This window comes from Sceloporus undulatus, chromosome 9 (assembly GCF_019175285.1).
Source record: "Sceloporus undulatus isolate JIND9_A2432 ecotype Alabama chromosome 9, SceUnd_v1.1, whole genome shotgun sequence".
NCBI classification, from domain to species: Eukaryota; Metazoa; Chordata; class Lepidosauria; order Squamata; family Phrynosomatidae; genus Sceloporus; species Sceloporus undulatus.
The window spans coordinates 36,874,101-36,888,061 of record NC_056530.1 but is presented as its reverse complement, the minus strand read 5'-3'; the positions used below and the strand labels follow the sequence as shown (position 1 = coordinate 36,888,061).

Here is a 13,961-nt window from a genome sequence, read left to right as displayed (position 1 = left end):
CCAGTGGTTAAAGGGGAGACAGTTAATGGCAGAACTCTTTCATGGCCTGGCACCCCTGGTTCCTGAGACGCACATACCAAATGCATACACACTTCGCACATCTCCCCATAAGCATGTCTCAACCTGCCCAGCTGCCTTACTTTTGGCTCTGGTTTTGCTCTCCAAAATGCTTTCCCAGCCAAACCTGCTCCAGAGAAGGAGGAGGCTCTCCCCGCAGGGCTCCCATAAAAGAAGTTGTCGCAATAATGAATGTGAATGTGTGATTTATTATTACTATTTTATTAACTTTTTTTTTAACACAATCCAATTCACAGTCAGAGTAATATAGGTTCAGAAAATGAAAACACAAAATGAAAAGAGCAAGTGGGGGAACATATAACCATTATACATTTGTCCCTCCATACTCTCTAGGGTTAGGGGCACAAGACCCCCGTGAATATGGAAAAAACGCAAATAACAAAAACACAATGTTTGTACCTGAGAGGACACCTGCCTAGGAATCTCTAGGTCCTCCAAGGCAACTATGTGATCAATTTCTGACAGACACTGACCATAGAACTGCAGTGGAGGAGCTACAAAGGCCTAATAGAGTATTCTCTCTAGGAATCTCTAGGTCTTTCAGTGCAACGTTTAATTAAAGTTGACTATAGAATTGCACTGGAGGACCTAGATATTCTTAGAGAGGACATATTCATCAAATCTGTGAATAATCAAAGCTGCAAATATGGAGGGATGAGTGTACACCAGGACTTAAATTTAGCAAGTACCTTGCCTTTATCATACCAAAGACTACCATGCCAACCAAATCTTGAATTGCAGCCTTCGTGTTCCAAGAGTCTCGCACCTCTATAAGCAATATCCATTCCTTCAGCCCTACAAAACAACAGGCCTGGTAGTACAACTTGACACTAGGGGCACCCAAGCTGCTCCTTTCCTCAGTATCTAACAGTGTTTTAAATTTTATTGTGGGTTTCTTTGCCTGCCAGACAAATCAAGAAATCTCTTTCTGCCGTCGCTTGAAGGGTATTTCCATTTCTTATAATGGGGATCGTTTTGAAAGAGAAATAAAAGCCTTGGCAAAATGTTTGCTTTTATTACCGCAGTTCTACCCAAGTGCATGATTTGTTCAGCCAGCCAGCTAGCAGTCCAGAATATTTGCACCTTTCTTTCTTTTGTCCACAGAGGCATTCTTAGGATATATGGTTCTTATTCAGTTATCTCAGGTGTACTCTGAACATTCTCCATGGGCATTCGAGTGATGCTCAAGACACCGTCCTTGTTTATCTATGGAAAGGAAACCTTGAGCCCTGGAGCCAAATCTGGTCCTCCTAGCATCCCCATTCAGCCCTGTGGGAAACCTCCTTTCCCATGGCATGTTTCTTTTTCTGTTCAGGACCAGATACTGTCAGAAAGTGAAACACTGAGCCAGTGCAGTTAAAGTGGTCTCAAGATAGATTATTTCCGCAGTCTGTTTTGGCCTTTGGTTGCGCTGGTCTTAACCTTTTGCTTATAGTCCCAAGCCACCACTTGGAGTGTTGCTCCAAGTGCTTCTCTACAGTTAGAATCATAGAGTTAGAAGAGACCCCAAGGGCCATCCAGTCCAACCCCATTCTGCCATGCAGGAACACTCAATCAAAGCATCCCTGACAGATGGCCATCCAGCCTCTGTTTAAAGACCTCCAAAGAAGGAGACCCCACCACACTCCCAGGCAGCGGAGTCCACTGTTGAACAGCTCTTGCCATCAGGATATTCTTCCTTATGTTTAGGTAGAATCTCTTTTCCTATAGTTTGAATCCATTGCTCTGGGCCCTTTTCTCTGGAGCAGCAGAAAACAAGCTTGCTCCATCCTCAACATGCCCAGGCTAAACATACCCAGCTCCCAGAGATGCTCTGCACAGTGTATGATTTCATATGAATGTGGCTCTCAAGCCGAAAGAGCTTCCTCATCCTTCTAAGTTTCTTGCATCTGCTATAAGCTTCTTTTGCTGCTCTTTGGACATATTGTGAGGGACTCCTGTTAGTGCTATGAACAGAGAGATTGATGGTCAAGATCAGTGGTTTCCAACCTGTGCTCCAAATTAGGGCTCTGCATGCACTTCCCAAGTGCTCCATGGCCACTCCAGGAAAATGAAAGAAATGTTTAATCTTTAATGAAAGAATAACCTTGTTGTCCGCTGGGGTTTGGTTCTCGGATGCCCTGTGGATAACAAAATCCGTGGATGTTGAAGTCCCATGAAATATAATGGCAGAGCAAAATGGTGCCCCTTATATAAAATGGAAAATCAAGGTTTGGAATTTATACTTTTTTATACTTTTTTTGGAATATTTTCAAGCTGTGGATGCTTGAATCCATGGATAAAAAAATCCATGGATAAGGATGGCCGACTGTACTCCTAAACCCCATTAACTTGTAAGACATAGGGTAGGCCTCTTAGGGGCTCGGCTATAGAAATAAGGGCTCCGCGGGCCAAAAGGGTTGGGAACCCCTGCTAAAGTTGGATGCATCAAGATGGAGGCCTGGGACAGTCATTGATGCTTTGACTGGCGCAATGCATTGAGTCATTCCCCTCCCTTCCTTCTGTCGCTTCTTCTTGGAAGTCATAGTGGTTCTGGATTGTTGATGACAGTAGTAGCAACAGCAAAGAGAGGTCTTGCTCTGTGTATGTACCAGTATGTGTGTGTATATTAGGGGTGATAAAAGTCATTTCACCAACCCAGGTGATGTCCTTGTTTTGTACCCCTTCCTTGCAAGCAGAAACTTAAGTATTAAAAGAAAGCCATCATTTTTTAGACCTTAAACATATAGAAAATTACTCTCCGCAAAACTGGAGCGGGGTCTTTTTTGCAGTAGCCCCAGAGCTGCAGGACACCTTTCCCTGTTGTTTGTGGTTTCTCAAACTGGAGTTGTTATGCCCAGATGTATTAAGCAAGCTTTTTTGGGGGGGGGGGGGGGGAGGAAGCAAAGTTCTTAGTGCTGTTTTGATTTGGTTTTCATCAGCTACTCAATACTTCTTAGAATGTCGTTTAAAATTAAATGGCTCTTTTCTTTCTAAAAGGTATTTTAGTTTAGTTTACTTTTTATGGCCCTCATCCTACGCATCCCTTCCCTCCAAAAAAAATAGTTTGTTTCCAGTGTTGGAGTTTGCTTTGGGGCTTTTGGAGGGAGTTGTTCATTAGAATTTTATCTGCTAAGCTTGCAAATAAGCAATTGAGCAATTTACTGTCGACCAAGGGAAATCTTTGCTGTATTAAAACACACGATATACATTACCTTCGCTAATGACTGATTAGCATCAAGAGCAAAAATAAAACAGGTCATGAAGAGCAGGCATGTAGTTTTATTTATTTATTTATTTATTTATCTATTTATTTATTTATTAAAATATTCATCCAAATAGATCGCAGGCTGGCTTGCATGTTAAAAGTATAACGGACAGCTTAAAAGAATAAGAACAATTTTTTAAAATCTAAAAACCTATTAAACTTAATTAATGAGTAATATACTGCTTTTCTTCCACAGGGGACCCAAAGGAGCTTACACCATGCATTAAAATGATAAAGCTAAAACAGTCTGAGAGTGGTGTTGATTGTTGGACTCCGACTCTGGAGACCAGGGTTTGATTCCCAGCTCAGCCATGGAAAGCCTCTGAGCGACCTTAGGCAAGTCACACTCTCTCAGCCTCTGGGGAAGGCAGTGGCCAAACTCCTCTGAACAAATCTTGCCAAGGAAACCCCATGATATGTTCACCTTAGGCTTGCCATAAGTCAGAAACAACTTAGAAGCACACAACAACAACCGTAAAACAGTCTGAAGTGCTGGAGGCAACCGTTCACTTTTTGTTCCAGTAACTTCTTGGTGCAGCCAAAAAGTTACTGTGTTCTCTGCACTTTGCAGAGAATGAGATACTCCTGGGTGAACTAGAACCATTTCATTTAAGGCAGTGGTTGGCGAGTACAGGGCACAAAGATAAATAGCTTTTCCACTGTTATACACAGCAGCTGGAATTGAGAGATACAGTGCTACAGACTTTGGATGCTCCATTTAACTGTCTTGATCCGTGGTCGCCTTCCCCATCTTGTAAATTCATCGGCTAGGAAGGTGCATTGGAGCCCAAAACCTTCCACAGGCCACATTCTCACAGCGAGCCCAAATATCTCCATTTTCCTCAACTGTCCGTCTCAAACTGGTGACAAGAAGTAAAAGATATTTTAGGATAGCACAGAGTTTTGGGGTACTTATGGGGGTGGGACATTTTCACATTTTCATGTATTGGGGAAGCTTTCTTTGTGGCTTGGAGGCAAACATCAATTGAAAATGACACTTTTATTAAAAATAAAGGTGTTCAGGGATATTTGGGTGACTAATGGGACTTCAGGTGCCGCAGAAGTGGGGGCCAGGCACTGCATGGTCAACAGGCCACAGTTTGCCCAACCCTGACCTAGGAAATGTGCAGCACATGAGATGACACTTCTGTCAGATTTGTGACAATTCCTCTGCTCTTCCCGAGCCCACTCTCACCCATCTCTCTCTCTCTCGCTCTCTGATCTTCCTCCCATGACGCAGGATGGATCGCATGACAGAGGACGCCCTGCGCCTGAACCTCTTGAAACGGAGCCTGGACCAAGCCGACGAGCGGGATGACGTCCTCGCCAAGAGGCTGAAGATGGAGGGCCACGAAGCCATGGAGCGTCTGAAGATGCTGGCATTGCTCAAGAGGAAGGACCTGGCGGGTATCGAGGTGCCCCATGAGCTGCCGGTCAAGCAGGATGGCCTGAAAGTCTATGAGGAGAAGCTCAACGGGAACCTGCGGCCCCACGCAGACAGCCGGTCCTCAGGGAGGCCGGGGAAGGAGAACATCAACGACGAGCCGGTGGACATGAGTGCAAAGAGAAGGTAAGGGGAAGGCCCTTGGGGTCTAACTGGCAAGAACAGTGGGCAAATTCCAGAGACATGGAGGCTACACTATAAAAAGGTCCCATGTGCTCTCAAGGGGAAGCGGAAAGTGTGCAAATCCACCACAATTCCCCCCCCTCCACACACACATTATGTTCAGGGGAGAAACAAGACCCCAAAGTGTGATTTGGGGACAATTTTTGCCTGGAAGCCACACAGAAAATTCCCCAAATATATGTAGACATCCCTACCTGCACAACCACCCACAACCCTACACTATCTCCCAATATTCCGATTTCTTTTTGTAGTCCCATCTATCGGGTATGCTTTGACTGAGAGTTCCTGCATGGCAGGGGTTGGACTGGATGGCCGTTGTGGTCTCTTCCAACTCTATGATTCTATTATTCCTTTTCAAAATGCCAACAGGAAGTGACACAATGTCATTTCCAGTTCCCAGTTTGAGAGGAGCTTCAGAAGAAAATGAAGTGGGAGGTGATCCAAAGAAGGATCAAGGGAATTGGCCTCTGCACCCCCACACAGTCAGACCCTGTTTGTAGGCTTGCGACTCATGTAATATGTGCAGTTTTCATATAGCTCTGTTTGCGTTTGTATACATCTGTGTTTTGAAACTATTGGATTGGGATGATAGCTTCTACATGTTTAATATACACTCATCCCACCACATTTGAAGATTTGATTGTTCACGGATTTTATTAATATGTTCTCTCTAGGAATATAGGTCCTCCAGCGCAACTCTATGTTCAGCTTTAATCAAAAGTTACACCGAAGGACCTAGAGATTCCTAGAGGGAACACTCCACTTCATTTTGTAGCTCCTCCGGCGCTATTTTATGGTCTGTGTCTGGCAGATTTGGCCACAGAGTTGCACTAGAGGATCTAGAGATTCCTAGAGAGATGTTCTCTCAGGTGAAAATATATTGTTTTTGTTATTTGTGGTTTTTCCATATTCACGGGGGTCCCATGCCCCTAACCCTGGTGAATGTGGAGGGATCAGTTTATACTGTTTCACCTGTTTATTTGAGGTATTTGCACCCATTGTCATCTTGTCTATCATACTTCTGATTTAAGACAAAAGCTTCAAAAGGTTGTCATGCAGATTATGGGGTGGCCTTGTTCACTATTTCTCAGGGGACAGGAGCAGAAAAGTAGGTAGAAATGGCAGGAGAAAGGAAATGATGAGCAAGGTGCCACCCATTATCCCAAGAAACTGTGTTCACAGTCCCTTGTCCTCTAGTGCATAGAGACCTCATAACTTATGTTCACACCCTACGTTGGGGGGGGGGGTGGACAGAAAGAGATGCCAGAAAACCCAAGACTTGACGTGGGCTCCATCTTGAGCTGTGAAATCTTGACTCAGCCATGCAGTCATGAGTGGCAGGGAGACAAGATGCCAGCCGTGGGTGGAAGAAGAGATGCCTGCAAGACAGCAGTGCCTTAGATGCCACACTCTGTTCGCCTGGTGCGTGGCACGGGCTGCCTGCCTACCATCTGCCCCACCGCCTCTGCTAGCTGGTCATATCTATTCCCTTTGCGCTCCAACAGAAGGATCTTGGCATTGTGGTATGCTGGTGAAGGAGTGGTTCGCATTGATGAAGCACCATGATGGACTGCTTTTTAGAATCACGGAAGTGGTGCGCTGGAGTGGCAGAGAGGAAGGGGCCTATTTCAGGTGGCAAAGTAAAATCTGAGGCCTTCACGCTACACAATTATAGCACTGAACCCACTTCAGATGTCACAACTTCCTCCTATGAAATCCTGGTTGTGAATTCTAAATTATTGTTGTTATTATGGTGGTTGTGTTCCTTCAAGTCAAACCACGAGGTTTTCTTGGCAGGATTTTTTCAGTGGGGGCTTGCCATTGCCTTCCTCTGAGGCTGACCGGAACGTAACTTGCCCAAGGTCACCCAGAGGGTTTTATGGCTGAGAGAGGATTCGAACCCTGGTCTCCGGAATTGTAATCCAACACCCAAACCACTACACCACATTGGCTGTCTGAATTCTAAACGTGTGTATGTGTCTTCATGCTGACTTTAGTTTTGCCTGTTCCTTCCTCTGAAAGACAGCCTACAGCACCCTGGTATGCATTGGCAGTCTCCCATCCAAGTACTAACCGGAGATGATCCTGCTTAGCTTCCAAAATCAAATGGATTCTGGTCCTTTTAGCAAATCCCAGGTTTCCATAGGAAGTTGCCATGCCAGCTAAAGTAGACTCAACATGCTATAAATGTATTGTGTGGTAGGTCCCCTAGATAGTTTATGGAGACCATCCAGAACGGTGGAACTTCCTCCACATTGTATTTAATATTAACCTATCAGGATGGGGGGCAGATTCCCTTGCGGATAGTCTGTTAGACATTGCATGGCTATTATAGGCAGGGTTTGAGCCAGTGGTGTGCGGATGCAGAACCAGAAAAAGGTAGTGCCCACCCCTTCTTCCTCTTTTTCTGCTACCACTTTTAAGCTGTCCCTTCTTCTCCTTTCTCTCTTTCCCTTTCCCTTTCTTCCTGTCTTCCACCTAGAGAGGGGCAAAATGCTCTCATCAAGGGCCCAAATGTTTAATTAACTAATTAATTAATTAATTAATTAAAATATTGACATCCCATCCTGTATCTCTCTGGGCATCATACCATAAAATCAGTTCAGAACCATTTAAAGCAGAATCATTTTAAGACACTAAACACATGTTTAAACCATTTAACACATAAGACCATTCAAGCCAGACAAAATAGCTTAAAGCAGTGTCAACCATAAACACATGTGCAGATTGGATAAAATCACTTAGGACCCAAAGACGATAATGAAAAGCTACGTTTTGATGTGGTGATGGAATGGGACCAGCATTGGCGCCAGTCGGGCCTCTAATGGGAGGGTATTCCGTAACCAGATAAATCAGGCATGCACTGCCCACCATGCAAGAACCTAACCAAGGCTTTTGAAGTTAGGCCAAGATTGGACAATCCTGCTTCGAGTTTTGGAAAGTTCCTTCTACGGGGAGCAACCTAAGGATTCTGGGGTAAATTGAAAGGCTTTTTTTATCAATGGAGTTACTTTCAATATGACACCACCACCACCACTTCCTCCTCCTCCTTTGAGCATTGCAAACCTTCCCTTCTGCCCACTCTCAGAGTAACAGGAGCTATATGCAGCAGGTAAAGCTGGTAACTCAACCACCCAGCATCATCTCTTACCTCCACCGTCCAACAAGCGGATGGGTTCCTTGTTCTACTCCTTCCTTTGACCATAGATCTTTCTGTGGGATTTTTTTCCCAAGCTCCCACAGCAAAATCGATGGTCAAACAAAGGAGTGGAGCAAGAAACCCATCCGCTTCTTTCCCACTGTTTCTCTTGGTCCTGCCTGTGTAAACCATCTATGTAAATCATACAGGGAAAAGAGATCCCACCTCAACATTAGGAGGAACTTCCTGACAGTAAGGGCTGTTTGACAGTGGAATACACTCCCTTGGAGTGTGATGGAGTCTCCTTCTTTGGAGGTCTTTAAACAGAGGCTGGATGGCCATCTGTTGGGTATGCTTTGACGGAGAGTTCCTGCATGGCAGAGATTTGTATTGGATGGCCCTTGCGATCTCTTCCAACTATAATTCTATGATTCTATCTCCAGAGACCTGTCATTCTCACATGTCCTGTGCAGGTAGCCTACACATGCTATTCTTTGGAGCCTCTCTGGATGTCTTTTCATCACACAGTTGTAAGCTCCGGCGCACCTCTCCATAATAAGTCAGTGTCTAATGCAGAACTAGTTGGGTACGTTGGAAATCCCCAGCTCTTACATTGGTTACTTTCTTCTCCCCTCAAACCATTAGTTTTCACAGTGGCAGTGTCAAGTTTGGAAAGACGCATATCTTCTGGATATAAAAAGTCTGGGCATTCTGTAGATTGCAGCTGTTCTGCATGGGTTCCATGGAATCTAGCCTCTTTGGAACCCTGAATTCACTGGAGACTCAGTTTTGTGTTGGTTCTCTAAAAGAAGCAAATGCCTAGTACTTTGAGTAGCGGTGGAAAACATGCACATGTGCAAAACAGAAGAGTTAAACATTTTTGGTGCCGAGAGGTATATGTGTTTCCATGCACAGACCCACCTTTCCTACCGTGCTTCATTCCCAATGCTCTTGCTCCCACTCCACATCTGTTCTTTGGAGCATTACCCCACTCCCCCAAAGCCTTCCACTTACAAAAGCAGTCTTGCACCCGAGTTGAATTATCTCTATTACATACAAATAGGGACTCTCCATCTTTGACTTAAAATTGATGTGCGGGTGGAAAGCATTTCCACTCCCAACCCAGTGGTTGTTGGGGGCATTTGCCAACTATATATATATATATATATATATATGCCCCAGCTGAGCCTCCCTTTGTCTAGGTGTGATGTCACAATGGTGGACAACAGCAATTGGTTACCGCTCCGTTACATCACCCGTCTCCGAGTGATGGGAAGTGGCGGCCGTTTTGGGACCCAGTGATTGACTTCTCGGTCGCGTCGGGTCCAGTCTCTGCTTCAGCTCCCCCACGTCAAGAGAGAATCTTTCCAAAGTTAGCAATGAGCGTGGAGTTCAGGTATTTCATCTGCCTTGTCATTTTAAAGAACCTTATAGGGTTTTTCTCTTCTAAAGGGACTTTTTTCCCTTGTAGCCCCTCTAATTTAAATGTCCATCACGTGGCTGAACTGGGCCACTTGTGAATGATTTCCTTAGGGGCAACCTTCCCTTTTCTTCTCCCCTGTTTAGTTGAGAACCTGGATTCCTTAATAAGGGGCAGAAATATCTGAGAGGTCTTGATGGTTTGTCTGCTTGAGCTTTATTTCTAGGCCTCCAAGCTTGAACATATTAATTGGATCCAACTAGATGTTAATTGAGGTTTCAAACCTGACCCTTTGTTAATTAATTGAATGCGGTTAATAACAAGAAAAGAACCCAGAATTCAGGGCTTTTGAGTGGCTTCCTTCTTGTACTATATTGTACAATGGTGCAGAATCTTAGAATGTAAAAAGGACCTTGTTCTGCTTTGTATTCTAAACCGGCTGTGAATTCACCTTTCCAGGTGAACACTATGTGACTTGCCAACCGCCAATATTAGTTGAACACTCTGCTTGGGTGAGCAGTTTTGGCTTGAAAGAAAGAAGGAACATTTTGTAATGTTTGGTTGCCTTTAAGTCATTCCAACTCACCAGGGTGACTAACAAAAATAGGTATCTGCAAGACTAGCTTTGTTTCAGATGTTCAAGCAGCAAGTGGACAAAGCAACCAGGCCTGGTCTGGAATCAGTTTGTAATGCAGAAGTTTAACATTATTTGCATAGGGCTATGGCTGACTTTAATTCATGAGATTAGTCATTAGAGATGTCATTTTGATCATTGACCAAACTCCAGAAGTTCTGTGACCATTCTGCAATGCAGAAAAGAACCAAAGCCGGAGTTTCCTCAAGGCAGAGACCTCAACCTTCAGAAGATTCGTGTATATACACTGATGGTATCAGAGTTCTGGACATATAAAGCATCCTTAAACGAAATCAGGTCCAGAGCTTAGAAATATTAGAGTTGGAAGTAACATGCCAGGGACACATTGTTAATGAAAGCATTTAAAAGTATGAAAAATGGCCAATTACTAATGCATCTTCTTCAGTTGCACATTTTTTATCCATTCAGTTTTGGAAGGTATGTGTGATTTTGTGCACATATTATTTCTCCAAAATGCATTGCATCCCTTTGTTTTTGTTAGCTGCCTACAAGTCACCTTTGACTTATGACGGCCTTGTGAATGAGAAGTCCTCAAGTCACCCTATGACCAACAGCCCTGCTCAGGTCTTGCAGACTCAGGGCCATGGCTTCCTCTATTCCTATTGCTCTCCACCTTACCAAGCATTATCTTTTCTGGGAAGTCATGTCTTCTCATGATACGGTCAAGGTATGACAGCCTCAGGTTAGTTGTCTTGGCTTCTAGGGAGAGTGCAGGCCTGATTCGCTCTAGGACCCATTTACAATCTTTATGCATCCTTTACAGTATGTCATTTCTAAGGTAAGGTGCATATTGCATGGGACTGAATCTCAGGAGTGTGAAAAAAAATGGCTGTTTTGGCCAAGAATCTTCTTTTCCATCCTCGCCGACAAGTTAGGAGCACATGCAGCGTTTGTTCACTGGTGTGCACATTCAGAACTTCCCATTGTCGGGTGTATTCACATTCAGTTTTGCCTCTTCTCATATTCAGTCCACCACATTACACCTCCTGATGTAACTGGGTACCCTTGTCAGTATCCTAATAGGAATGGATTACGAAATACTGCATATACTCATGTATAAGTCTAGAAATTTTAGTCAAAAATTGACTCCAAAAACCTGGATTGGCTTATCCATGGTTCAGTGTAAATATTATACTTTAACTCTTATTAAAAAGGGAACCATTCCTTGGTGAAAGACAGGAGTGCAATCTGTCCTGGAAGTACTGACCTCCCTCTATTCTCTCTTCCATCCAGTCTTTACTGTGAGCCAAAACAGTTATGCCTGCCATAATTTTGTCGGTTCTTTGGCATTGTTTTCCTTTGCTTCATCATTTAGATCCTTTGTTGCCTGTCCCTAAGTTTTACCATCGACATATCCAAGGATCATATCAAAATCCATAATTTTGCCCCTGCCCTCGACTTATACATGAGGTCGATTTATAGTCAAGTATATACATGTATGCATGTAGGAAAGACTACAGAAAGCTGGTGATCAACAACATACAGTGAATGGAGACAAATTGTGCAGTTCTGCTGTCTCTGTGGATTTGTACATACTGAATTGTTTGCTCTTGTAAGTCACATACATGTGAAACTGACACTCTGGACTGGGTTTTTTTTTGCTCGGAGTTGAATTTTTTAGAGGAAATGACAGCAAAAGAGGGGAAGGACACTTGTAAAACCAGATGCGAAATAGTAACACTGGAATATTTGGCATCAGCTTGAATTTTGGGAGGAACTGAAAATGAAAGAGCAGGTGGACCCTTGTCAAATTAGATGTGAAATGGACACAATGGAAAGGTTGCAGGTCAGCCTGAATTTTGTAAGGAACTGAAAATGAAAGAGGAGAGGGGCATGTACTGAATCAGGTGTGAAATTGACTCTCTGGGTTTAGCCTATATTTTGGGGGGAATTGATGACAGAAAGGGGTGAAAATGCCTCCAATGTTTTGCCATTGGGAGGGACCAATATGTTGGCTGTGAAGTGCTCTGACTTTTTTGCTTCTCCCCGTCACCATGATTAATGCCACAGAAAACCCTGCAACGAATTCACACTATGACAGTATCGTTGTAAGAAACATTCATGGGATGTGGTGTTCCTGCTTGCAGCGTTATGGGAAGTGAAACATGGTGACTGGGAAGAAGGGTGGCTTCCGTTGCACATTTGCAGTCTTATTCAGGAAAAGTGTGTAACTCAGCTTATTTCTCCATTTCCTCTTCTCCCCACTCCCCAAATTCAGCAGTGACCAGGACAGGGGGCGGCTCACCCCCTCGCCAGATATCATTGTCCTTTCCGACAATGAGGCCTCTAGTCCGCGCTCCAGTTCCCGCATGGAAGAAAGACTCAAGGCTGCCAATCTGGAAATGTTCAAGGTAAGAACTGAGTGGCTGAGAATGTCAGGTATTCATTCACCCACAAAAGAGTATGCAAGCTCATAGTTTATACAGCTTCTCTTTTCATCTCTTCCTCAGTTTTTGATATGCAGTGGGGTAGCTTCACTTCAGGAGATGCACAAGTACCCTATCTACATTTTAACTTAAAGCACATTTAATTGTCATGAAAGAAAGTCTTGATAGTTCCAGGATGCCCTTAATTGTTTCCCATTAGCCTCCCTACGGTGATTTCTTGCTTGCGTGGGTTACGTTACCATTCAATATGAAAGTGCCCATCAAAGGTTGCCAGAATAATCAGGACCTCCTAGCCTTTGGAAGCCAGCAGCCAGTTCAGTCCATGATTTATTGCAGGGGCAGAAGTTGAGGAAGTTACTTTTGGGGGGACTAAAACTCCCAGAAGTAATAATGCCAGACCATTCTGCTTTTGATCAGATCCCATCTGAAGTACTGTGCCCAGTTTTGGGCATCTGAGTTTGAGAACAATATTGATAACATGTCCAGAGAAAGGTGTGCAATAAAGTTGAGGGTGTTTAGCATGATTAGCCTAAGCATGAGAGGGTGGTATGATACCCATGTTCAGATATTCAAAGGGTTGTCATGTGGATGATGGATAAGCTTGGTTTTTGCTGATGCAGAGAGTAGCACTGGAACCATTGTGTTCAAATGACAAGAAAAGAGATTTTAGCTCAAAATTAAGCAATGGAATTGACTAGCTCAGAAGGTGGCTCACTCTCCTTTAAATAGAGTTTGGATGGCTACCTCTCAGAGATACTTTAGCTGTGTTTTCCCACACTAATAGGTGGTTGAACTAGATAACTGGTCTCTTCCAACTCCATGATTCTACGAAATGTGGGCCAGATAGAGCCACTAACTCAACTTTTGAATGTGGAGTCCAAAGTAGTTTTTGTTGAGCAAAATTCTAATTAGGTCTAATAGTAGGAGTACAGCCATCATGCCACGGAAAGGATCATAGACTCATAGAGGTGGAAGAGACCGCAAAGACCATCCAGTCCAACCTCCTGCCATGCAGGAAATCTAAATCAAAGCATCCCTGACAGATGACCATCCAGCCTCTGTTTAAAGACCCTCTAGGGAAGGAGACTCCACCATCCTCCGATGAAAGAGTGTGTTCCACTGTCGAACAGCTCTTACAGTCAGGAAGTCCTGTTGAGCTGGAATTTCTTTTCCTGTAGCTTGCACCCATTGCTCTGGGTCCTAGTCTCTGGAGCAGCCGAAAACAAGCTTGCTCCCTCCTCAATATGACATCCCTTCAAATAATTAAACAGGGCTATTCAGTGAAAAGGTCTAGTTTTGAGCCATAACTTCAATGACGATCTCTGATGAACAGAGAGGGGACACTGAGCAATAAGAGAAAGTCTTGAGCTTTGATTCTATGTCTCTCTGAATCTTTTGTCCCCTAAAG

At 43.9% G+C, this 13,961-nt stretch overlaps 1 protein-coding gene across 4 annotated transcripts in view; it reads left to right on the top strand.

Annotated features, from left to right (window-relative positions):
* GATAD2B (GATA zinc finger domain containing 2B) overlaps window positions 1-13,961 on the top strand; it is a 68,438-nt gene that overhangs the window by 39,492 nt on the left and 14,985 nt on the right. For all 4 annotated transcript variants that reach the window (XM_042440229.1, XM_042440226.1, XM_042440227.1 and 1 more), the window contains exons 2-3: window positions 4,566-4,895; window positions 12,385-12,517. In XM_042440229.1, the coding sequence (XP_042296163.1) occupies window positions 4,567-4,895; window positions 12,385-12,517 (462 nt within the window). In that variant the 5' untranslated portion in view covers window position 4,566. The remainder of the gene's footprint in view (window positions 1-4,565; window positions 4,896-12,384; window positions 12,518-13,961) is intronic.